Below are 27,845 nucleotides of genomic sequence, written 5' to 3'. Positions count from 1 at the left end.
TATTTTTCTTGTGTCAGTTTATAAAGTTCTGTTACTTGTGCTTCTGTTGCATCTTCCAATTTTCATATGGTATGTTTTCAACATTCTTTAGGTAAAAATATTTTCTAATTTCCACTATGATTTCCTTGTTCACCTATGGATTATTTAAAATAGTGTCGTTTAACTTCAAAATATTTGGGGAATTTGCTCGATATCCTTTTGTTATTGATTTCTAGTTTAATTGTATTATGGTCAACAACTATCTTCACGATTTCAATCCTTTGTAATTTTGAGTCTTGCCTCATGGACCAGCTATACGGTCTATCCTGGTGAATGTTCTTTTTGCCTTAGAAGTACACATTACAAGTAGCATAAAAGAAATAAGGATTAGGTCAAGTATACTATACTGCTGTTCAAATCGTCCATATCCTTACTGATTTTTTCATCTGTTTATCAATTTATTGAGAGAGGTATGTTAAAATTGCCAACTCTAATTGTGGATCTATTTTTTCTTTTATTTTTGTCAGTTTTTGCTTTATGTACTTTAAATGTGCCATTATAATTAGGGTGCTGAAGGGGAAAATAAAGTCAAAAGAAAGCTTTAAGATGAAAATAATACTTTTATTTCTCCTTTGATGGTGAGGAAGATCCAGCAGGTGGGAAATGGATAATGCAGGAGAGATGTTGGGGCTTGCTGCACGAGGAGCAGCTGGTTTCTGCTGGGAGCAAGGACAGTCCATTCACAGCACCACGGGAGGAGGCAGAACTTATGGTCACAGATGGGTGCATGTGGAAATTATCTATTGATTACTTTTATTTTCTTTAGATAGCTAGCCAGATCGTTTTACCTGAGAGTGAATATGGGGAAGGAGGCATCACAAGTTTGAGGAGATAAGGTATATAATTAGTTGTCTAAGATAGTAAAGGCGTAAATATGTGGTATGAGTGATGAGCAGCATGAACAATACACCAAGTTCAAATACTGACCGAGTTGCAGGCATTTGCTCGTTCTATTTTAGAAAGACCCTTCAATTCGGTATCAAATACATTCATCTTCTCTACCAGGCAAGTGAGAGCAGTCTCTGTAGCTTCTCCAACTTTTTCATACACACCCTTTGCCTGTATTGGTTAAAACACAGAAGTGCAAAAAGGGAAAAGTAGTAAACAAGTAAATTTTTCTTTAATAAAGACTTTTCCATAGAAGGACAATTTGTTCTCCACTGCATCATTATTCTATGGACCATTTCTGTTCTACTCTGAGGCACATGATCCTGATAATTAAAAATCTAGTCAAAGCATAGGTGTGCATTTTATCTTATTTTAAAATTTTGGTTTTTCATTTCTCTTAATTATATGAAGCCACTAATCATAGTATTAATTCATATACGGCTTTCAAACAGTACTTAGAATTCCATGTCATTATTTATCTACAGAGTTTACATTGTTACTTACGGGGGCTGGCATGCCTTTTAAATAGAAACCAAAGGATTTATCTTACTATTTATAATTAAAGAGGGGGGAAAATGTTTTCTGTTTATTTTCATCATCATCAAAACCACCCTCTAAACCTCAGCTTGTTCTCAAGGTTATAACACTTAAAAAGCAAGATCGAGACCCTCTACTTTCAGAAAAACAACTTCTACCCAGGTTTTATTCCTTTATAGTAACCAAACTGTAAACAGATGAGAACATCACGTAAACTCCAACTCCTAGTTAAGTAACGACAATACTCAGTCACAGAGGACATATGAAAGGCTCTCGGCATTCTTTTGCTAGGTCCTGCTGACTCAGAGATAGGCTCTTGAATGGAAAGGGGAAATAAAATCAGGAAACTTTACTTTCAAAAAGGAGGAAGGAAGGCTAGATTTTCATTCACCCACCTCACCCTCAAACTAGGAACAGTCAGGTCTAGTTTCTCATTTATAAGGAGCCTTACCTCATTGTAATCCAAAGCAGAGTCATTACAAAGAGCACAAATCGTTGCCAATTCTACAAGACCATCGTACTGATGACATTTCACTGGTTTATCGTCTTTATGCCTGTCAAACAAAAAACACTCTTAAGAGCACAGTGTGGTCATCTCTACTGATTATTTATTTATTTAATAATATAAATAGAATTCTGTGAACGACAAACTGGCAAAAGAATTTGAGTGATGGATCTTAGAAATCTGCTGTTGGATGTGTCTCTGACATTAGGAATCAATTGGTAAAGACCAGAAATTCTTAGTTCATGAAATTCCTCCACCACTGCTATCAATAAAGAACAAACAGAAACCCCACTTAAAAATTTAAGCTTCAAATAGGAAGCTACTACTGTAGTAACTTATGCCATGAGCCACATTCAGAAAGCTGTTTTAACTTTTTTAGGCACACTGAAAATCTATACAAGTACCAAACTGTCACAATGATCCTTTAAATGATAGAAAGAGTTCACTCACACTTCTCCAACAGGTGCATACGTTGATCCAGTTATAGTAAATTCATTAAGGGAACAAGTGTCACCTTCAACTTTGTCCAAAATGAACATCTATGGGGAAAGAAAAGTGTAAGTGTTTCAAAGGTATAAAAGTATACTAGAAAAACAACCTCTGCTAAGACAAAAAGTCTTCCTTATTTAAGAAAACAATTTTAATGAAACTTATTAATTGAAGCTCAGCATGAGAAGTATTGCCCTTTATTCCAACGAGAGGCTATTCAAGACTGCCTCCTCCATCCACCTAACAATCTGAGGACCGACACCACTGGGGTGCTGAATAAACAGTAAGCAGCAGTGGTACCAAAGACACAGACGACAACCCACATGAAACCCGAGTATGTGGACTATGGGTCAGCAGTACTCTAGAATGCTCCAAATTCCAAATTTCAAATGGCTGGCTAAGAAGGTGGTTATTAGGCAGTCCTGCCTTTGGAGCCAAGAGTCTGTGAAGAATAAACTCACATTTCAGAGTTGCATCAACATTCCCTGAGTAAAGATAAATTGCTTCTCTGCTCCTTCCCACTTATTTTTATTGTGGCAATAGCTCATTTTCTATGAAGTGGCACAACTACATGTGTACAGTTAAGGATCCTGCAGAGCTGAATCTGATATTACCAAGACAATACCGATGAAGCATGCTTAAGAAAGAATTCTTAATTTTATAGAATAAGGTGACGTGAGCTAGTTTCTTAAAGATGAGGTTTTCTTGGTTTGCTTTCCAATTATAATTCAGGAGCCCAGATTGGAAGACTAAGATTTTAGATTTGGGTTTTCATTGCAAATTGAAACTGTCAAGACCTTCTCTTCACACACAAACACACACAGTGCTACTTCAAACCATACTTTTTATCATGCCAAAATCTCTATGAAATATGAGCAATTAAGAATATGATCAAACCGTTCTTCAATAAGGAATTTTTAAATGTTAAACTCAAATAAAAGAGAACCATGTTAATATTTAAAACATCTTTTCAGAGCATCCCAACTCATATCCAATAAAAGAAAATCAGCTATCTTTATTTTAAAATAGCCTCACGAGATTTGCTTGTTATACAGCACATACTTCTAAATTCCAAAGCTTCATTTCAAAAGTATACTCAGAACTTAGATCAACTGTGGAACTGAACTAAGACTATGAGTAACTACGAAATGGTTTTTCTTTAAAAAATCAAAATACATAAAGGGATTTAAAACATCAGTGTGTCAAATGAGGAAAAGATTCATGTCCAAGGTCACATGCAGCAAGATCACTGACTCCAACAGTTTTTTTCTAACAGATACAACACCTAAAAAAGGAAGCTTGTCAAAAAGCTCTTTCCAAAGATGCTTTAACATTTTACAGAAGAGGAAACAAAGGACCAGAGAGGTTAAAGGATATGCTCAAGGTCACACAATTATAGAGTAGAAAAGAGAAGACCAAGGTTTAACTATTAAACTTTCCTATAAGAAAATCCAAATTTATTTTTGTATTAAAAGTTGTGTGACCTTCAGACATGTCACAGCTCAGAGCCTTAGCTTTCTAACCTAATAAGCAGGATTATCCACGATTCGAATAAAGTTACATGTGAAAATTTAACTGCAACAAGCAATATCAAAGCAAGTTTCCAGTATTGTTACTACACACCATGCCTTTTCTTTAATGATATTGTTTACAAAAAGTGAAACTCTCTGGGTCTATGCCAGAGTCCAAAATATTCTAAGACATTCAGAATTTTAATCCACATTAACTAAATCTGAATGCACCTTGGCACTTGGGATTGGGAGCCAGTAAACCATTTAGGAACTGCATGATGAAAGCATCCTTAAGTCAAGGGCAGTTATGCAATCCCCTGCAAGAAACCTCCTATAGAATACTGATTAGCATCAGCTTTCTGTCACCAAGAACAGAAGAGGCAAGTTGTTTCTTTAATAGAAGAAAATATTTTAAATAAAACCATTTAGGGGAAAATATAAGAACAAAACATTTTATTATGGACTCTATTGAGTTTGAAATCTGATTTGCTACTAAGACTTTGAAATTAAAAAAAATTTTTAAAGGTTACAATTTCACACATTGCTTACTTTCATGGATAGAAAGGTTTATTCCAAGGAATGAAAGCTTTTGGGCTAAGTTTAAATAATTTCCTAGGGAAAACTGAACAGGTAACATGAAATTCCCTTTCTCTCCCCCAAATAACTAGCTTTTAGCCTACACCTAGCTTTTAGCAGATTCGTACAACCTTTACTGGTTCCAAACAATGAGAATGTAGGTAGCTCAGTTAAACTCTGAATCTACTAAAGGAACCCAAGACAAACCAGAAGCTTACCAACATGAGAGACAGAACACCCCAACCTGTTTTAAACACCTGTCCATGCATTCTAAGTCTGGGTTAGGACTACAAGAAGAGTTGAGTGTATGTGTATATAAAAATCATCAAGAATTTAAATTTGGCAGGATAAAGATTCAAAGGGTTTAACTGTATTAAGACAAAACCAATTTCCAATGCTAAAAAACATTATTCAAAACCAGAGATAAGACCAAGAGGATGACCACATGTCCTTTCAGTGTCTTTCAGAAGCAGTAACAGGCCCAAAGACTTAGTGTTCTAGAAAAAAAACTATTATATTTATTATTAAGGGCTCATGTTATGTGAAGTTGTGGGTTTGTGGCCTATAGGAAAGATAACCTAGAAATTTTACTGCCCTATAGGATATTAACCAGTTTTTATAACATACAGCAGTTCTATTCTAATCTTGAGCATTTGAGGAAATGCTCTTGTAATCAGTTTGACCATCTTAATGATTCCCTCATTAACTAATGAGCCAAACAGATCTCTAACATGTGTCAACTAAATATTTCTATGAATGGTATACCTTTTTGGAAAATTATACTTTGACTTCTAGAAAATTGTTTAAATAAAACTTAGGGGAATTGAATTATATAAAAGAACTTAATATATTTCTTTATATTATTATATTTCTTTAGTTCTTATTTTTCTAAGGGCAGGTTTGAACAGTGTATTTTACCAAGTGATTGTCAAAACAATCTAAGAAAGAAAAAGATGAACACACAGAACAAAGTAAAAGGCAATTATTTACTTTTCAAGAAGAAAGCCTGTCTCAATGTGTTATGGAAACATCAATCAGAATTTTGGGTAGGTAGGTATGTAAATAGCTGCTTTACAGAACTCTCCTCCTTTGAAGCTTGTCTGTTAACATACAGACACTTAGAAGACAAGAGCAGGGAACTAAAAAGGGACACAGTCACCTAACATTTACAGACATCCCACAGTTACTTCCCCAATACAAGTTTATCAGTGATATAGATATCTTTTTATTTCATGAAATAGTTTTAGGATTTAAATGATTAATTCCTCTGAAGTATCAGAAATTATCTTGGGCTCAGGCTACATATGCAACCCAATCTGTTTAAGGCACATATAAAGGTATCGAATTATAAATCGAAGCTTTTGATGGCATGAAGACATATTCTTAGGATGAATAAACGATCAAGAGGAAAGATTCTTAAATCACTCCCACTTACCCTGCAGACTGACATCTGGTTTGTTGTAAGTGTACCAGTCTTGTCTGAGCAGATAACAGAAGTACAACCAAGGGTTTCCACAGAAGGGAGGCTTCGGACAATGGCATTTTTCTTTGCCATTCTGCGAGTTCCAAGAGCCAGGCAGGTGGTGATGACAGCAGGCAGACCTTCGGGAATGGCTGCTACAGCCAGGGCCACTGCAATTTTAAAGTAGTAAATAGCACCTCTGATCCAGGAGCCTCCATGAACTGGGTCATTGAAGTGCCCAATGTTTATGATCCAGACTGCAATGCAGATAAGGGAGATGACTTTGGAAAGCTGTTCCCCAAACTCATCCAGTTTCTGCTGGAGTGGGGTTCTCTCCTGTTCCGTCGCCACCATTTCATCCCGGATCTTGCCAATTTCAGTGTTAACTCCAGTTGCCACCACCACTCCCATGGCTTTGCCAGCAGCAATGTTTGTACCCTAGGACAGAAACAGAGAACTGGTTAGAAGATTAATACCATACCCAACTCAAATACTGACTAGTAAACTCGGACTCGTGTGGATCTGCACTAGAGAGCCAGTCACCCAACTGTGACAGTGAGTAAGAGCTCATGCAGGCAGTGTGGTACCTCCTTGATTCTCATTCCACGTGGTACCGACTCTCCCCAGAGCAATTCTACACTGACCCACCTGGGATCTCCATTCGTAACACTGAGCCTGGCTTGCAGACTACCTTTGGGCTGGAACAGTGCTCTAATCCTGCTGTGTTCTCAATTTTTTCAAACTCCATATAGACCTTAACCCTAAGCATTCTCCACCTCTGGCTCTAACCCAACCTCCTCTACTTTTATCAACTGTAATAAGGGCAACCAGCAGCACCGTGGACTACCTTGAGGACCTCTACTCAAGCATTGGCATTCTGAAACCGATGAATTCAGGTATGAGAGTTCTCTCCCCACCCCACATTAATTTCTAGTGTTGGAATGATATGGCTCTGTTATTTTCATTGTAACTCTATTGTACTTTACTTACTATGGGTGGTTAGGCTCCCATACCAACCCACAAAAGCCCACCACTTAAAATATCATTTAAAATTTCTGAACAAGCAAAGTCGTGCTCGCTTCAGCAGCACATACACTGAACGAACAAAGTCTATAAGCTTTCCAACTTTTTATTTCAAAAAAAATTAACAGAAAAATTGAAGTAGTATAATGAACATCCATTTGATTTCACCCAGACTCACCAATTATATTAATGGTTTGCCACATCTGATTTCTCTTTAAACACACACCTTATTGTGAACCTACACAGGTATCATCTACATCATTTTGAAAACATCCTTTATAGGCTAAGTCTTTTCCAAATAAATCTACTTTTCTACTATGTTTACAGATAAAGAGTTCGAAGATGTTTGATCTGATCTTTTCATTTTAATCCTTGAAAACTTGTCAAGTAAAACAAAAGGCATCTAGGTCACATATTCCACCATTATATGTTCCTGATGATTTCTGACAGCTGAGACTGACTACAAAGAGTGTCCTGCGGAGTAATAGCTAACACCTTCTAAAGTCTCACCATTGAAGGTAAGCAGTGAAAAAAAAAAACAAACAAACCATTTGCAGACCTGAAACTCTGAGAATGTCTCCAAATAAAAAAAAACATTTGATAAAGTACTTACAGAAAAGAGCATGTTCTTCTTGTCTTGGTTGACAGCCCGTGGGTCAGGCACAGGGTCAGTGTGCTTGATGACAGAGACAGATTCACCTAAGCAGGGTGTGAGACAGAAGGGATCATTAGACCTGTGCAATCCACATCTAGAATCTGGGAACCCTCATCCACTCATGCCACTGTCACTCTAAGGAAAAGGAATAGAAGGCCCAGTTCATTAAAGGAGGTAAACTAGTAAAATTTAATAACAGAAACTAATTTCAGAGCAATGTCAGGATTAAAATCAATACAATTTCAAAATAAAAGAACTTAAATTTGAAGTAAAATCCCAGCCAATTACCTTTATTTTCTGGAGTAAATATTCAAATTTAGTTAATTTTCAGCTTACCATTTTATACTCTAACACTGTAAATACACACCTATATATATACACACTTATATCTATATCTCTATCTATCTCTATCTCTATCTCTATTTGTTGTATACGCATATATTAACACACTCCAAAACTTTAGAAGAGGTAAAAGTATATTTACTTTTGGTGGACTGATACATTGTATGAATAATGAGAATCATACACTTGGGAAGCCTGTTTTTAACAATGTCAAAGATGAGAAATGAAAACATTATTTTAGAAATATCTGCATGTACCAACTAGACCATTTTATTTCAATGAAACAAAACTGAAAAACAGCAATCAGCAGTAGCACTCAAACAAGCACATGGTACAAAGGACTACTTCTTAGAACTTTTACAATGTCTTGTTGAATTTGGTTTCGACTTTATGAAATACACAGTCAGTGTCAGTCTGAGTGATGTGAAAATGGCTCCGAATTGTTAATTCAAATGTCAGGTAGCAATTGACATTTGACAAAAACAATCTGGTTCTTCAATCTAGCCTAAAACTACAATATAATTAGTTAACAAAAAAGCTGATAAGAACTCTATCAAAAGTTTTAAATGGTAATTATTTCTGGAGACACATTATGAGAATTTCATACATATAACCTGATTAATCCCCCATCATCTTATGGCTTAATCAGCTTCCAGCTTGTTGCTGCTAATGAGTTTTAGTAGATAAGCTTTTCATAAAGAAAACAAAAAAAAATACGGAACCCAGGTTACTTACATCACCACCTCTATGACATCAGTTGCTTTTTAAAACTGATAATCAGATAAATCTTGATAATCTTTGTATTCTGTATTTACTCTCTATTTAATTCAGATTAGCATTGTGTTTAAGTTAATCTTCTGACCACCTTACTTCCCGTTAATATGAACCCTCCACCCTAGTCTGTGCCCTTATTAAACAAAAATGGGAAAATGTCCCAAACAATATCAAATCTAAGTGTGCAAACTTTAGGTTGTAAAACGTTCACATTTTGGGAGTGTTAACTTTTATTAACTGTATATCTGATTGTTGCAAAGTATGTTAAATGTAAGATTAGCTTTCATCCAACAACAACAACAAAAAAAATCACAGCTCTGGAGCCTTTTCTTCCTGCCTAGAAAAATAAGACTAAATAAGTAATTCACTTTCCACAAAACAGACAACACTTCGACCATAAGATCATTATCTCTGCTAACGAAAGAATTTGTAATGTTTTTTAAAAAGTAAAAACATAATGGTGTTTAGTTAAAACTAATTTTTGATAAAATTAAAAGACAGAGGCTTTTAATGAGATGAAAGCCGTTAGTATCAAATCATTCCTTTAAACTCCATATACTGGCAAAAAGTCAAACTAATAAGGCATTAAGAAATAAATATCTTGGAGAGGTTTAAATGAGATACTATAAAGGGGCAGTGGGTCAAGAGGTGACTCAATTAGCATGGGATCTGAGAGAGGCTTCAGAAATCCAATGACCTTCCAATACTTACCGGTGAGAATTGACTGGTCGACTCTCAGAGTAGTAGATTTGATGGAAGTTAACCTTATATCAGCAGGAACTTTGTCACCAACTAATTGGGGAGGAAAAAAAGCAGCTAAAGTAAGAACTTTTGCAATCACGTTACATAAGAGATGAATTTGTCTCTAAACAGCACAAACACAAAAATCTGTTAAAGTAGTAGGCAAGATAATTGACTTATTCACAGGGTAATAAAAACTCTTTTGCTGGACAAACATACAATTTGGATTACACAGGAAGGAAGAGAATGAAAAGTGCCCAGCATTGTGTTCAAAACACTAAATGAGTACAGATCAGTACCAACACAACTGAACAGTAAAAATAAATGTACAACAGCTTTCCCTGACTTTCTAAGAGATAATTAAGGTAGTTTTTGGAAGTCTTACACAAGGACAGTTAAAAATTAGAATAAGTACAGACTCCCCCCAGAATTGCATATGGTATTTTTATGTCAAATCTTCATTTTCGAGACTTACCCTACATACTGAATTGTAACTCTGTCACTGGTTATATACAAACTGGCAAAACAACCAGTCTGTCTGAGAAGTAGATTTATTTCTTTGTTAAACCTTCAAATTTAGTTCTGATTTTTCTGCATTTCAGAGATTTAAATTCAGGGAGAGTATGGTTTGCTTTCTGAACTCCAGTTCATGAAACAACCCCATAGGCTAAGTAGAAAATGTGGTCACACAGTGGCAGAGACTGCCAGTTCATAATCTCAAGAGGCAAAGATCACCCTCGCGTCTGACTGCAGGGACACATTAAGTTAATGTAAAACTGCCGCTGGAAATGCTTATGCAACAAACAGCAATATTCAGACTGAAGGAGCCAGACCTTTCATTTTAATGTAATTCTGTTCATACTATTGTAAAGTAACCACATTCTAAACTTTAGTGACCTCCACCAGCTAAAATGCCCATTAAGATAACATTTAAAACCAACTTAAATGTTTTTACTGTATTATTTGATTGTCATAATTAATTTTATCCCGCATGACCCTGAACATGAAAAGAATACAAGTTCAATAATGAGCCTATAAATCTAAATGGAAAATTTACTTGAAAATGTTCCTTTGATGTCTGTGGCACTTTACGTCATGATCCTACAGAAGCAGAAAGCTCCTAGTGTGGCGGAGCTCACAACAGCCTATAAGCAATACCACAGTTCCGCACTGGGGCAGCTAACACACCAGCAATGAAAAGCAGGGTGTTTCTTTCACACTGAAAGTTTAATTCCTTTTCTATTTAAACAATTTCATATACAAACCCTCCCTAGCTCATACTCTCATATACCTGCCACATTTAAGGCCAGCAAATCTAATATTCAAACTAGTAGTAGTAGTAGTTTGAGGATAAACTAACTAGTAGTAGTATCTTGGCATTTATTTTGATGTTTCAGTGGAAGCTCAGAGAACTTGAAATGGATGGAAAATGTAATTTTTAGGCAATAAATACCGAAGTTAAATTTCTTTTTTGGGTAACACGGTCAACATATTAGCTATTAGTTTAACATGGAATCAGTTTAAGGTGTGTATATACATACGCACACACACACACATATAAATATATGCAGCATTAAAAATGATAATTTTACTGGTATAAAGAAACCAGCCACTTTTCCCCTAAAGATCTATTTTAATTATATGAAGGCTGCCTCCTTGCTGTACAGAAATTGTATTGATATACATTTAATTGTTGGCCAAATAGTCCAGAATGACCTAAATGTCAAATGCTAGTGAAACCAATAACCGAAAAGCCCTTAAAAACTGACTTCAAATTCTCGACTTTTTTCCATTCTACAACAGCCATTCTAACTGGGAGACAATTACTTAGGAATTAAAAAAGATGGATCTGGGGGCCTTTTATAAACTACAGAATCTCAGGACCCGCTCTTCATGTCAGATTCAATGCATCTGGGGTGGAGTCTAGGAATCCGTATTTTAAAAAGTTCTCAAACACACTAAAAATTAATACAAGAAAAAACAAAACGAACCATAATAATTACAGCCACAGACCCCTGAAGGGTGTGTTTTCAACAGTCTTTACAGGCGCTGTTTCTCACATGCCAAGTCTGCTGGTTCTAGGCCAAGACCCGAAGTCCCTCAACACCTGGGAAATGCGCTACCTTACAGTTGTACATTTACATTTCTCATTCCACTAGAAACTGATCTCTCTGTAGAAAGGTACTAAAGAAGCATAAATCCCAAATGCTTTTAAAAATCTGCCATATTCTAGCATTCTCTTAACGAGACAGACCTTCACATCATCTTGACCAACCCATGTCCTCATTTTAGACAGGAAACTAAGGTTAAGTAAAGCTGTCTTGCCTAAGGAACCTGAATAAATAAAAAAACTTCCTTTAACTTGCTTTGTGACCTTTATGAGTCAATTTAGGGTCTCTTAGAAAGTAGGTTTTCTAAGCAGGTTAAAAGATCCATGAAAGTAAAGATTCAATGAATACTTTTCAAACTAAGACATAATTTTCCTTTGTCTGAAGACTTCTGTGAATTTCAGACAAGGTTTTGTGCGTGAGGAGTAGGCAGAGCTGTTCTGATGATTACACCCAGTTCTATTCTCCTGATGGGGCATGTCAATGCCCTTAGGGCGAGTGGTAGTGGAAAACTCTTACTCCTGCCAAGGGGATGTTCTGCAATTTTTTTCCTCTGAAACTTTTTTCCTCTGTCTCTTGGGTTCAGCAGTACAATAAAAGAATAAATTCTTTTATAAACTACCTTCCATTTGTTTAACATCTGACACTTTTCAAATCAGCTCTTGGTTCCTTAATGATATCTTTAGATCTTTAACCTGCTATCACAACATAGATTTCCACTCTGGAAAAAATCCTCAATGCATACATTATGCTAGGTTACCAAGAATGTAAGTAAACGTTAAAAAGGAAATTATTACTTTGCCACATTTTAGAACTGAACACAAGCTTTATCTTAAAATCTAGGAAGGAGTGTTTTTAAGCCATGATACTTAAACAATTTTACAATTTCATCAAAAATAAGTACCGGTGGTTAAAACCAGTAGAAAAGCCTTTTTATGAATTGGCTATACATAACAAAAAAAATTCTAATTTATTGTGGCAAATTATCCAAATCTTTTCTAAAAGAAAACTATATGTAAGATCAGAAATTACCTTCTAAATGACACTGTTTCTTAATTTAAATGGCTCCTAGGAAAAGCAAGCCATAATAGAATTAATTAACCTAAATTACTTAAACATTTAACTGTGACTCAAACATTTTCAATTGGTTTCTGATTTAAGTCATAAATTTTGTAGACAGGCAGAGTGAATTAAAGTCTTCACTTGAGGTGCCCTACTTGCCTACTTAAGACTATTCCCAGACCTCCGGGTGAGCAGAGAAGAAACATTACAAATTGCCATAGTATATCATGTTTGCTCCCAATCGTTTTTTTTGGAGGGGGATGGGGTGCAGTGGGAGGAGTATTATCAATGATGAGATTTATCTTCTAAAAATGCAAATGTAATATTCTCTTGTTTAAAATCTTTCAATAGCTTCTTCCTACTAGACTTGAGGTAAAGCTTAGTATCTTAACCATGGTTTCTAACACCTTCCGTGACCCAACTGCTGCTCACTTCTTACCACATTTCCCTCCCTTCCAAGTTTCAAACATGATCAATGGTCTTCAGTTCCCCGAAGTGCTTTCTGAGTCTTTGGGGAGAAGAGGAGTCTTCACATATCCTCTCTTCCTCCCCCAACGGCAGGGCTTTCCACAAACTCCGAGGTTAGGTTGGTCTCCGTCACGACATGCCCGGAGTTGTCCTCTCCTTTCTTAACACCCACCACACTACATATTTGATGTGCCTTCCCCACTAGACCAAAAGCTCCCTGAAGGCAGAGTCACTCAGTCACCACTCATTTCCTAGTCCCTAGCACTGCGCTGGCACATACTGGGTGCCAAATAAACTATCTGTCAGCGAAGTACATAGCTACACATATTTCCTTTAACAAACAAGCAGCAGACTTATGATAATGATCAAGTCGAAGAACATTACATTAGATGCTGTAGAGGCAGCTTATCATTAAGCAAGGTCTGAATACACAATATCTGGCATACACATCAATATAATTTCTCATTATAAAAGTAAAGCATGCTTTTAAAAGGTGACAACCCATCACTCACTCCCCTAATCCAACAAGTATACATTCAACTGTTAACACTGTTTCCCTTCTAGACCTTCCTCTATGGATAACACTTTCGAAAACTTCATTAAAATCACAAACCTTTTACATTCATATATATTTACCCGTCTCATTCTTTTTTAATACCCACTAAAATTTGGAGAATGTTTATTCTATACCAAGCACTGCTGCAAGGGCTTTATGGGTTACTGTTAATCTTCATAATTCTTAGGTGTGATTATCTTCATTCCAGTTTACACAAGAGGAAAATGAGGCACAGAAAACTAAGTTGCTCAAGGTCAGTGTTTTATAGCCGTACTACAGACTAAATCAGTTACCATTTTTATGGCCCTCTATGTGTTTCTAATTTTTCCTATTATGTCATATGGTAAACGTCTTTGTCTGCTTAGATTACTTCTAAAGAATAGATTCATACGAGAATTTTCCTACAAATATATACTTTCATCAAAACTGTCTTGTCTTTCTATGAGCACTGGTAACGCCAAGCACTTTTTCAAAATTCTGTTACTATCTTCAAAATAAAAATTGTTTTACATTTCTCCATAGTCAAATTTGATACTGGTGGTTTTGTGTAACACTTAGAAAATGTGTCCTTCCAATTTTTCTTTTAATTTTTCCAAAACCTTAATCGCAGTGGCAAGAATGGAAAGGCTGTACTTAACTGGTACTATGACTACCACTGAGTCACAGGGAGTGGAGAGGTGGGGATTACAGGAAACTGGGAAATGGCAGCTGCATGAAATTCAGGTGAGGCTTCAAGATCAACTGGTCTATCACGATCTGACAGGTTGGGGAAACCTTCCTGAGTTCTCTGTTTCTTGTGGTTCTTAACATCTTATCTACCCTGACCACGCTGAATGAAGGGCCTTAAGTCTGAAAACTCTGCTTCTAATACATCCACATTAATTTGTTTTAGACTACTGGCTCTTCTGCTTATATACAACAAGTTCATAAGATTAAGAACTTATATCTGTTTGTAAAACAGAGATATAACTTACAAGAACTAAAACAATGATTTGTTTTCTGAATACAGATGGCTCAGATTTACATCTCTAACAAGCCCCTTCCTCCTATCCTTCTCATTGCGAAACAACTCCACGTGGGGGAAAAGGCAAAAGAGAACAGACCCTCTCACCACCTTATTTGGCCTTATCTGTGATCCATGTTTATCTTTTTTTTTTTTTAGGAACAGCTGAAAACTGTTTACTCTAACAATGTTCTAGCAACACTATGTAAAAATTGCTTAACCACACAATATTTTATTTAATTACATTATTTAACTGTACTTTATTCCCCCTGCCAGTTTTACTGATAAAAACCAACATATCATATTGTACAAGTTTAAAGTATACAAAATAATGATTTGATATACCTATATATTACAAAATGATTACAGCCAGTCCTCAAATAACATCGTTTCTTTCAATATCATTTCATTGTAACAATAAGAAACGAAAATCGAAAATCGATTCTGGCTGAGGATCTCTCTGTGGAGCTCTCATTCTCCCTATGTCTGCGTGGGCTTTCTCTAGGTACATCCCAAAGGTATGCACGTTAGGTGAACTGGCCTGTCTAAACTGCCCAGTCTGAATGGATATGGGGGTGTGTGTGGTGTGCCCTGTGACAGAAGGGCCTCCTGTCTAAGGCTGGTTCTCGTCTTGCACCCTCAGCTGCCAGGACAGGCTTCAGCCACTCCACAACCCAGAACTGGAATAAGAGGGTTGGAACGCACTTGTTATTAATCTTTCTTAAATTTAAGTATAGCTCACATTTATTTCAATGTTTCATATTAGAAATGTTTTGGGTCTTTATTTAGAAATTTGGTGATCTTTTTTGTAATCAGAACTATCCTGCGGGAACTTTTTTTTTGGGGGGGGGACTTAATTCTTGTTTATATCAATCAGCCTATAGTAAACTGGTTTTGTTATGTCATTTTGCTTTAAAGTGGCAGTTAAAGTCCGACAACATCGAGGACTTACTGTACTACAATTACTTAATATCCATCACTTCGAATGGTTATAATTTCTTTCTGTGATAAGAACTTTCAAGATCTACCCTCAGCAACTATCAGACATACAATACAGCACTGTCAACTAGTCATGCTGTGCATTATATTTCCAGGACATACTTGTCTTATAACTGGAATTTTGTACCTTCTGACTACCTTTACCCAAATTCCCTTACCCACTGGTGCCGGCAACCAGCAATCTTCTGTTTCTATGAGTTTGTTTTTTTTAAAGATTCTACATATAAATAAGATCACATAGTATTTGTCTTTCTGTGTATGACTTGCTTCACTTAGCATAATTCCCTCAAGGTCCATCCATACTGTCACGAATGGCATGATTTCCTTTATTTTTATGGCTGAATGATATTCCATTGTGTGTGTGTGTATCTCATATTTTCTTTATCCATTTATCAATCAACACTTAGGTTGTTACCATGTCTTGCCTATTATAAATAATGCTGCAATGAATGTATCTCTTCAGGGTAGTAATTTTGTTTCCTTCAGATATAGACCCAGAAGTGGAATCGCTGGATCATATGGTATACTTCATTTTTAAAAACCAAATAGTTAAGAATCCTGGGGTGGATTTCTAGGGAGAAAGACAAATGAAACCCCTGAAATTACATACAAGATTTTGAATGTCTCTCTTTGGGGACGGAGTATATAGATTTTACTAATTCTCAAAGCGACTATGACCTAGAAACGCTTAAGAACTACTGCTCTAGAGCTTTGCTTCTCAAAATATGGTCCACCTGGGAGCTTGAGAGAAATGCAGAATAATGAGGTCCCACTCCAGACCCACAGAATCAAATAAAAATCTGCACTTTAACAAAATCCCCATACACCCAAAGTTAAGAGTAACACTGCTCTAAGTAGCTGGCCAAATCTGAAGGCTTGTTTTTGTTTGTTTTAAAAACAGCCCTTGAGCCAAGAATGATTTTTACATTTTTAAAGGCTTGCTAAAAAAAAAAAAAAAATTTTCTACGGAGACTGTTTGGGGCCAAAATATTTACTAGGTGGCTCTGTGCCAAAAAAAAAAATTTTGCCAACACCTCTGCTTTACAGCACAGAGCTGACTTCTGACACTTGTGTGAGGGAGCTTGGCAGGTATGGATTTAAATGTCCACTGACTTCAGGCAGGCTGCTCCAATCCATTTTTCCCTGAAAGCAAAAGAAATCCACCTGGACCCATGGCCCAGGTAAATAAATGATGGCCACATTATCTGAATCAAACATTTTTTAGAGCTAGAAAGTTCCTTAAGAGTCTACTCCAATTATCTGATTCTGTAGAAGTTAATTTACTTTGTTCAGTGTCGTGCAGACTTAGAATAATCCAGGTTCTTACATCAATCGGTCATCTTTCTATTTTACAACTTTGTCTTTCCTTTTTCTCGACTCTTGGAAATGCCACTACATATACGTTACTAAATGTCACTACTGCAGGTTGACTATCAAAACTGAAACTTTTTTTCCCTTAAATAGTTACCAAGTTTAAGAAACAGGCATTTTTTTTTAATTGGATAAATTTTGAAATTGCTGGCAATATTGCTGGACGTTTACTCTTCGTTTTAGGAAATATAAAATCAATTTCTTTAGAAGCTAAAGCAAATGTGACTTTATATTAAAACTGTGCTATTTCTACCACTTACATAATCTTAAAGTAGGATTCGCTCCAGAGTATACTACAGGACAGAAGTCATCTGAGGATATTTATGTATTTGTGTTATTCGTCAACTTGGGTTACCAAGATACATGAAGTCTGTTTTAAACAATCCTGAAAACAGTGGCCTTAAGAAGTCAATAAACAATCCCCTCCACCCAGGGCATATACTGCAACCTCCAAAATTTTAACTTTAAGACTTTATGACTATCATAAGTTTGATTCACTTTGATAATATTAGCAGATAATACAGAAAGCTTAAAAATACTGATGTTCATTTCTCATAAAATTATACCTGATTTTACTACTACTAGTTTCCATCCATCCAGAGGAACATTATCCTGGCATTAAGATAATACAAAATTACTGTTGGCTTCAGAAGATGAATACGTGGGTAACTTTCTCCATAATTTTATTACTTGCCAAATCAATTTTATGTGGCTCCTGTATTCTAGATATTTCTGTGGTTTACCTAAGCATTTGCTGTGTATGTTTATACAATGTATCCTCGGAAGGGTTTTTAAGATGGTATAACACATCTAAAATTAATTAGCTCCCTACAACTCCCCCTCAAAAAACCACCTAGTTCAGTTCAGTCTTACACTTCAAAAGGTCAGCAGGACCATCTTATCAGATGTCTTCCAAAAGCTAGCAAAAAGTTTTATCACCTGAAGTTACATCATCTTGACATCCAAAGTTGCTATGAAAAAGTCTCTTTCTGCAAATATCAAAATAGGAGCTCCATACTTGCTTTATTCTCAAGTTTTTTAATTCATCAGAAAGAACACAATGCACTCAAATTAATAATTTAAATAAAAGTATAAAAGTTACCATGTCCAAAAGCACAATTTGTGCCATTTATCCCTTCAGACTACTAGAGAGTAAAAGACTTGGACAAATAATTTTGATCTACATTTAGAATTCGTTTATATAGTTTCACAGAAATAAATTACTGAACTAAAGGCCAAATTGCAGGGTCAATTATATTACCAATTCTAATAAATGCAGAAGTTAAAAAGCCTCAACATGTATAATCTTTAAAGTCTTAATAAATACCTATTTGGCCCAGGTTAAGCACTCAAAATATGTTTTTCCAAAATGTTCCATGTAATTCATTGTACATGCCACCTTAAGATTACATTTTACCCAACTCAGTGATCTACCAGTCCTAGTAATCCAGTAAAACGATCATTTCTAATTTGGATATAAATATACAATCATCACAAAAAGTCACCAAAACAGACTAAACATGAGTATATCGTCAACCTACAAATTAAAGTTGTGACCAAGCTTCTTCAACATAAAAACCCACAGCTAACATCATCCTTTGTAGCAGAAGACTGGATACTTTTCACCTATGGTAAGGAATGAGACAAGAATGACTATTCTTGCCACTTCTATTCAACATTCTACTGGAGATTCTAGCCAGGGCAATTAGACAAGATAAAGAAAAGGCACCTGGATTGGACAGGTATAAAAACATTTGTTTGCAGATGACATGAACTTATAGAAAATCTTTAGGAACCCCTGAAAAACATCCATTAGGAAATTAAGAAAGCACAAATTAAAATCATGAGACCACTTCATGGCTAAACAAAACAAAACAAAAAACAAAACACCCAAATATTGACAAAGATGTGGAAAAAATAGAACCTGCATACATTGCTGGTGGGAGTGTAAACTGATGCAACCACTTTGGAAACCAGTTTGGAAGTTGCTCAAAATGTTAAATATAGTCACCATATGACCTAGCAATTCCACACCTGGGTGTATACCTAAGACAGTGAAAGCATATGCGCACACATGAGTGTTCACAGTACCACTTTTCCTAACAGCCAAAAAGAGGAAACAACCCAAATGTCCATGAATTAATGAATGGATAAAGAAAAGTGGTACATCAAAACAATAGAATATTACTCAGCCATGAAGAGGAAAGCTACATGCCACAACATGGATGCTAAGTGAAAAAAACCAGCCTTAAAGGGCATATACTGTATGATTCCAGTTAGACACAATGTCTGGAATAAGCAAATCCATAAAAATAAACTGTAGTTACCAGGGGAAGGAGGGCAGGGAAGTGACTGCTAATGGGCATGGGCTTTCCTTTTTAGGGGATGATAATGTTCTGAAATTAGATGATGATGATGATGATAGCACAACTGAGTATACTAAAACCACTTACTTGTACACTTCAGAATGAATGAATGCTATGGCATGTGCATTATATGTTTAAAATAAATTGTGACTTGGGCCTCTAACAAATTGAAATACGACTGACACACATGCCATGTGTACATTTACTAAGTATACTATATATGCTCTAACAAATTAACTGCAGTTGAAGACAGAAGCAATAAACCACGATGCCTGTTTCTTCAACTGTAAAATGTAAACAACAATACATATCTACAGAAAGGTTGATGGTTAAAACCAAGCACTTGCAAGTTTATCACAATATCTGCATGCCAAGTTTAGCTTTTAGTGAATGCATATATACACTTCAGATTATCTGTTCTGCACAGAAGTTGCAAAATAAGCATGTTTACATTACCTGAACCTATGCCATACTTGTGATTTGAAGTTTCATTTGTTATTCACAGAGCTGTTACATGCTCAGCAAGATTACAATAGTCAGTGTGACAGTTCTGCCTTTAAGGTGTTCACTGCCTAGTGGTATGACAGTCGTGTTTAACAGAACTTCATACCTAAAACTAGGTATCACTTTTGTTCTGTATCCCTCAAAATGATTAAAATCCAAGAGTAGTAGTATACAAGAGCCCAATGTCCAACCACTGCATCTGCTTTTAGCAATGAGCATACAGTGAAGGAAGAGCTGGAGGAAAAAAGTATTATCAGGACCTGTTAGCACACTCCACAAAAGGATTTGGATAGATGAAAACAGAGTATGTACTGCTTAGAATAACTACCAGTAATAAGTATATTCTCCTCAGATGAGAGAGATAAACTCATCTTTCAATATTAAACTCACTGTTTTGAATATGAAAAGAAAGGGAGTGGCTGCCAGAAGCTGAAGGAAAGGGATGAAGGGAAGTACTGCTCGATGGGGACAGAGGTGCAGTTTGGGAAGATGAGAGTTCTGAAGATGGACGGTGGTGATGGCTGCACTACAATGTGAATGTATTTAATGCCATGGAACTGTACACTTAAAAATGATTAAAATGGCAAACTTTTTATTATGTACATTTTATCACAATGTAAACAAAGTAAGGCATACTCCAGGAGACTGGATTTCTTAGGTCACACATGGTACAGATCATTTTTTGTCCTTCCTAAACTATCAAATGCAATGTAAAAAACACGACACATAGAGAATGCAATTTCATAGTGGGCACAAAAAGTCAAGTAGATCATGGTTACAATCAAGTTTCGCCACTGTGAGATCTGTGCATTGGGCATTAGTACATTATATAAAATTTGACTAACCTCCCCAAACAGGCCAGGCAAGTGTGGTGGTACTGAAAACTGAGTCAAGAGGCCTAAGCACAGAGAGTGGTGTAAGATGAAACCACAGAAGCAAGCAGGAGCTATACAATGCGAGGTCTTTTAGGAAAAAGAATTTTATATTTTAGGTGCAACAGGGAAGCCAATGAAAGGTTTTAGCAGGTGAATAAACAACATGACCTTTAGGAAACCACTCTGGCTGCTGTGTAGAGAACCTACTGAAAAGAACAACAGAGGAAGCCAGAGCCAAGTTAGGACACAATGACACAGTGACGGTGTGAGGTGATGCTGGGCCTGAGCAAACAGAAGTTCATAAATTTGGGTGTGTTTTGAAGACAGAATCAACTGGTCTTAGAAAGAGAATGAGAGAGAGAAAATCAAGTGGTCAGAGTGACTTACTGTGATGGGAAAGATGGAGAGAACCAAGATGATGAGGAAAAGAAAAATCGAAACACCACTGCTGAATAGAAGCTGGCCTCGTTTATTTCTTCAGAAGGGACGGTGCCTTGAGGATCAAGGTTATAGTTTCCTCCGATGCCGTTTACCACTGCCATCTACTAATGCAGACTAAAGATAAACACTTTGGGGGTAATTCTCTAAGTTTTCAAACAAACTCAATACACTGAAACCACCTAAAATAAAAATTCTTAAAATATTTTTAATTTGAAAAGCTGAAGAGTGTATTACCAGTTAAACTGGAGAAATGGAAAACATACAAAAATCGAAAAGAATCCTGTATACCTATTTAAGCGATGTTATCTGCAACTTCACATATGGCGTATATGTATGTATACATATATATATATATACACATATATGTGTGTATATATATATACACATATATATACACATATATATATACACACATATATGTGTATATGTATACATATATATATATACACACACACACATATATATAATCTCTCTCCAATGCTTCCTTCCTCAGTTATTGGCACCGCACTGCCCAGTCACCTAAACTAGAAATCCTGCCAGTATCACTGATTCTACATTCTACCCCCATATCTATTCCAGTTATCAAAACCTGCTGCTTTGCATCTGAATCTGAACTATACTTGATCATAATTCCATGCAAGGGAGACTGAGAGTTAATATTTTGGGTTGAGACTGGTAAAAAAATTTTAGTGTCCCCAGATAATTCTGATGTGCATGCCTGCATAAGAATCACTAAGCATAAACTTAAACTCTTCCCCTCATTATTCTAAATGCTACTACCCTCATTCTCTCTTATCCTCATTACCTCTTGTCTAGACTATCAAAATAGCGTATGTGCAGCCTTCCCCATTCTGACCTATTTTCTACATCATTGCCAGAATTCCCTAACTCGTATTTTTACTATAAAATACATTGTGACGAATGGTAAAATCTGAATAAAGTCTATGGATTAGATAATAGTATTATATCAATTTCCTGATTTTGATAATTATACTGGAGTCATATTAAAAGAACGCCCTCAATTTTATAAAATAAACACTTGAGTATTTAGGAGTAAAGGGGCATTGTGCCTGCAACTTATTTTCAAATAGTCCAGACAAAAATGTATGAGACTAGAAGAATAAAGCACATATGATAAGATGTTAACATTTAGAGAATCTGGGCAAAGGCTACATGGGAACTCTTTCACTATTCTTGCAACTTTTAAGTCTGCAATTATGTCAAAATAAATTTTAAAAAACCCATGGCCAAAACGCTTCATTCTGAATTTTTCTTCTGTTAACACTATTAAGTAAGCTGTTAGGTCATTTACACACACTTTGTAGTCCTATGTAACTGACATAGTAAACAGGCAACACTATTCTTTTTCTGGAATAAGAATGACAAAAATTATGGAGAGAATATCTATGACAAGGCAATTTCCTTTCAGAGGCCAAAACTGTAAAGCACAGGCCAAGAGATGCAGCTCTTTAAATTCTTTATTCAAATGAGTTAAGACAAAAAAGACAAAGCACACTTTCCCAACAAGTGTAAAAAGCATTACTGAGATAAGTCTGTCTTGCTCTCTTACACACACACACACACATTCTGAGCTCAGAAGAGAGTGTGTGAAAAATCATGATATCCGAATAATCCAATGTAATGACTCTAGCAAAAAGACTGGACTGTTCCAGGAGCATCCTGAGCTGCCTGAAAACGTGGCACTGATCTAGAGCATTAAGGATACAGACCTCCTTGAGATCGGCAGAGAGCTCTGGCTTTGCAGTGGATTCACAAACTCTTAAGCTCACCTATAGAGCCCAGGCTAAGACCAATGGCTGAGCGTAATGTAAAAGTATTTTTTAAGGAGAACTTTTAGTGTCATGAAATTACCCTTAGCTATAAACTTAGTTCGATAACTGTGAGTATGACTTAACATTTGTGCCAAGAACCAAAACAGAAAAAACTACACAGCCATTAACTAGTATTCTAACAAACTACATTATAACTAATTGTCAAATCAGTAGCTCACTAGCACTAGTGTTTTATCATAATAAACACAATAATTCAAAGCATCACAGCATGAAGAGAAGTGCCAAAAAACTCTGAAATAATTTTACAGAAAACCTGATTTGTTTGGATGGCACCAAAATTGATACGTATGAGCATAATTTTTTAAACAATTATGAGCCTTCATAAAGAGTTCATTCAGATATACAATCAAGATTAAAACAAAAATGACCTCAACTCACCAGCAATTTCCACAATATCACCAGGAACGATGTCTTTAGCTTTAATCCGTTGTACACTCTTTCTGTCCTGTCGATATACTTTGCCCATTTCAGGCTCATACTCCTTAAGGGCTTCGATTGCATTTTCAGCATTTCTTTCCTATAAAAAAAAGAGAAGGAAAAAAAAAAACATGATAAAAGTAGTGGACACATGCCTACCACTGCAAGTATTTCTAGCCCAAGCAATCACATTTTAGTGTTCTAATTTAAACTTTACAAAGATACGAGAAGTACATTTGTAGTAAACAATTCACATTTTAAGGTAAAGAACAGTAGGCCCTTATGTTTTGTGTAAAAATGAAAAAATAAGCCCAAGAAGGGTAAGGGGATAAAATCATAAGGGGGAAAAGCAGTTAGAATCCACTGTCCCCAAGCACAATGAAACACCTCCCTCACATCCGGCCACACACACCTACACCTTCTAAACTGATCTTGTCTCACACGAACCATCACTGTCTGGGGCTTGACTGTCTAGGTCCAATCCAGACTTTTCCACTTAACAGCTATGTGACTGTGGATAAGTTACACAACACGCAGGCTTACTGCCTACAAAATCAGGACATTTACAGCACCTACCTCAAGGGCTGTGAGGATTTACATGCTGTCTATAAAATGCTTAGACTGTGTTCTGGCACATGGTAAAAGCCATGAGTGATGAATTAAGAAAATCATGTTATGTCTCACAAATGCTAAGAAATCTCTCTCCAGTAGTAAAGGACACCAAATGGCTGAAATCCCATCATAGCACTGCCAGTCACATTCCTCATTTACCATATTATACATGAACATATCAGACTTAAGTCACACAGTTTTTCTTTCCTAATTTCAAGATGAAAGATATAGAATCAAAATGAGTCATGTTGGGGGAAAAAAAAAGCTATAGGAAAGTTCCTTTAAGAAAAAAAAAAAGAAAAGCTTCTGTGCCAAATTTGTTCTTTTAGAGAATAAGCAATTAGAAGTTAAGGAGCGAGTCTGCAGAGTACATGCCCAGGTAAGGTTACTCAATAGACAAAATAAAAGATTTTAATTTCTCTCACATTTTGGCCCTCCAATCTAAAGCTCTTCAATTTAACCTTTACTTGGACAGAATTTATGCTCAATATTATGTGATCTCATTTTTTACCCTGCTCTAAGAATTATGGTCTGTTGTGAAAAATCCTTAAACCTGAGAATTTAGATGACACAAAACTGAAAGCTACCAACAACATGCGTCTCATTTTTAAGGTATATACCCATAAAAATGTACAGGAAACCTTAAATTTTGGAACTTCATGATAAAAATAATTTCATTCCCCTATCAGATCTGCTAAAGAATGAGTAGATCTGCAACACCTTATAATTAACAGAAATATAAGAATATTTAACTCTAATGTCACTGCTCTAAGATCCTTCAGATTAAGTTCAAATGTAACTGATGTTGTAGCAATGAATAGTAGCAATGCTCAAAATTTTATTAGTCAAATTTGAAATTACTTTTTCTCCTTTAAATTTATAATTGTGGCAGTTTTACTTCCTTCACTCCCTCATCAAGGTCACGTCAGGTAGAATTTAACTAGATCATTCAAGGTTAAGGAGACTATATTTTGCTCCCACTAAAAACTAGCAAAGGTACATTTAAAATAGAAGCATAAACTTAAAAGATAATTGATCTCAGATACCAAAGACAAAGATGCCAATTAAAATCACTTAAAACACTTTCCCTCCAACTCGAACTATCAAAAGGAATATTTAGAGTGTGGGGGTGGGAAAGGGAAGCTAATCATCATAACTAGGTTACATGAGAAACAAGTCAATTTGGGGAAATACAAATATACCTAACGCACTACAAACAGAAGGATAACTCCCACCTTTTTAACCCAAACCCAAATTGGTCTAAGTGTCGTTCCTTAAACAGTTTGTATCTTTTTGCTCATGCCGCTCCCTCTATGGAATATTCTCCCCAGCCTCCGCCCATAAAACTGTTTCTCAATAGCTCCCAGTTGCCTGTCACCGCCTGTAAGAAGTCTTCCTTGATGTCACTGGTCAGAAATCTGTACCCACCCCCACCACCCAATACTACCCTACACTATAATTATTTTTCTTCCAGAAGGCAAGAACTCTCCAGTATTGCCCATACCATTCTGTATGCGACGTAAATAAGATTAAGACTTAAGAATATTATTCTTTTTTTAAACTAAGACAATAAAAAAATTTTCTAGGGATGGGGTAAAAAAAAAGGGGGGTGACGGGGGGTAAAAAAAATTTTTTTTTAAGTAGGCCATCTTTCTATATAACCCCACCACATAAAGATCTTCATGTTTATTAATAAGATCAGAAGTTTACACTTGAAGAATGACAGCTACGCTATATTTTAGTCCTCAAAGGGACGATTATATCCATAAAAACCTGAAGTATTTGAAGTATTAGTCTTAGAATTTAAAAAAAATTCAAACAGATCAACAGTCCTAGAAAAGTTAGCCCTGAAACTAGGTATGTGCATAAGGACAATAATGTGAGCTGGGGGTGGGAGAGTAGGGGGAAGAAATCTCATTTTGTTTCTGAAGTAAAATTAGCTTCCATTCTGTGAGTAAGAAAGGCCTGGGCAACTGAAGGAAAACAGCCAAGAGTAAGCTCTGAAAAGAAAGAATCTAGAATTTAGACAATTTTTATAGCTAACCCCCGCCCCCCCAACACACATACACAAAATCTAAGGAGAATAAACATGACATTGTGTCATTAAGTTTTTCACAGGAAGCAGCTAGGGAATATAGACAGATACTGGTTCTCAAATTTTATGGTTTTCCTTAAGTAGCTTCTATCAGCCACTGTTCTTAACTCCATGTTACCACGAAGACTGAGCAGTTCATATATGCATGAGCAAAGTATTGCACATGAGGTCCAAAATTTTGCCATTAAATAAAAAGACAAAAGAAAAAACAAACGTAGACATTCCACAGAGGTATTTTTAGTCAACAAACACATCAGGAAAAACAGATAGCAGAAAGATTAACACAGTTTAAGTCACATAAATTACTAAACTTTAGCAGGGCAGTAATTGTTGCTTACCTGCCATACACCCACAATTGCATTGGCTACTAATATAAGTAAAATCACAAAGGGTTCTACAAAGGCTGTAATTGTTTCTTCACCTTCTTCAAACCAAGCCAAAACCTAAAAGAGAAATGGCATGTGTTAAAACTGTAATGTATTTTTGGGCTTAGTGCCACTTTACAACAAAAGTGGCTGGCACTAAAAGAATCATGATATACAAAATCTCTTTTCTTACCCTCCCTGGAAACAAAATGATGGCAAAATGTAATGACATAAATAACTAGCTTATGTCTTGTTCAAAATAGTTCTTGAGAATCAAAACTGTACGACTTAACAATACCTTTGAACTTATTTTTTCAGGTAATAATTGTTTTAAAATCCAAAGAAAATATTTTAGAAAATAAATTGCATTCATTTTATGTGTATTTTCAGAAGAAATAAAAATTTCCTGATTTTGTTAAAGTAAAAAGCAATCATCAACTTTGTTGACTTGGGTAATATTCATATCAAATAATATTCATATCAAATAAAATGCTGTGGCATAAATTCATTGTAAAGATAATGATCACTGACTCAAAATTTTAAAGTACATTAACTGCTAATCCCCTTCTTATTTTCAGTGGTATTACTGATCTCAGAATTATCGCAAGATTGTTCCATAATCAGGAATGTATTTTGAAGGTTATTCTCCATATGACATCTAGTTTAGCAGCATAGCATTTCAGAAATGACACAAGTCCAAAAATGTTATAATTGGACACAGAACACTGCCAAGAAAAAGGAGCAGAGAATTAACTTCTAGCTCACACAACCATAACTTTAAGATTTAAAAGCTACAAGAGCCAGAGAAAACTCAACACAATGAATCTTAATATGATTAAAAATTTAACCACCAATTTTTGTGGAAAATTGCCAATCCAGAAAGGATGTTAAATATTTCTAATGATTCAACCTGAGAGGTAAGATTTGCCTTTTTTTTTTTTTAACATTGCTTTAAGTGTTCACATATTTCACAAAACCTTTTCTTTAAAAGATCTATTTAGCAAATAAAATTATGCACTGTTTTTGATATTTTTTAATAGTCGGACATCGTTTATGGCAATAATGAAGGATCTAACTATTTGTACTTAGTGGAATACTATTAAGTGAGCTTTTAAACAAACAGCAACAACCAGAAAGACTAAGGCAAGGCCCAACATGAATTTTGCTAAGTAAAAGAGGGTAATGATGAATTAACAAAAAATACCAAT

At 35.7% G+C, this 27,845-nt stretch overlaps 1 protein-coding gene across 2 annotated transcripts in view; it reads right to left on the bottom strand.

Moving 5' to 3' along the window:
• Positions 1–27,845, bottom strand: part of ATP2A2 (ATPase sarcoplasmic/endoplasmic reticulum Ca2+ transporting 2) — a 46,775-nt gene that overhangs the window by 11,718 nt on the left and 7,212 nt on the right. For both annotated transcript variants that reach the window (XM_039879416.1, XM_039879417.1), the window contains exons 4-11: positions 26,611–26,715; positions 23,527–23,665; positions 9,513–9,593; positions 7,644–7,729; positions 5,981–6,445; positions 2,420–2,508; positions 1,916–2,018; positions 967–1,098 (exon numbers count right to left, since the gene is read on the bottom strand). In XM_039879416.1, the coding sequence (XP_039735350.1) occupies positions 967–1,098; positions 1,916–2,018; positions 2,420–2,508; positions 5,981–6,445; positions 7,644–7,729; positions 9,513–9,593; positions 23,527–23,665; positions 26,611–26,715 (1,200 nt within the window). The remainder of the gene's footprint in view (positions 1–966; positions 1,099–1,915; positions 2,019–2,419; positions 2,509–5,980; positions 6,446–7,643; positions 7,730–9,512; positions 9,594–23,526; positions 23,666–26,610; positions 26,716–27,845) is intronic.

Source organism: Pteropus medius, unplaced genomic scaffold, assembly GCF_902729225.1.
Source record: "Pteropus medius unplaced genomic scaffold, Ma_sr-lr_union100, whole genome shotgun sequence".
NCBI classification, from domain to species: domain Eukaryota; kingdom Metazoa; phylum Chordata; class Mammalia; order Chiroptera; family Pteropodidae; genus Pteropus; species Pteropus medius.
This window is presented reverse-complemented; position numbering and strand designations above follow the sequence as displayed.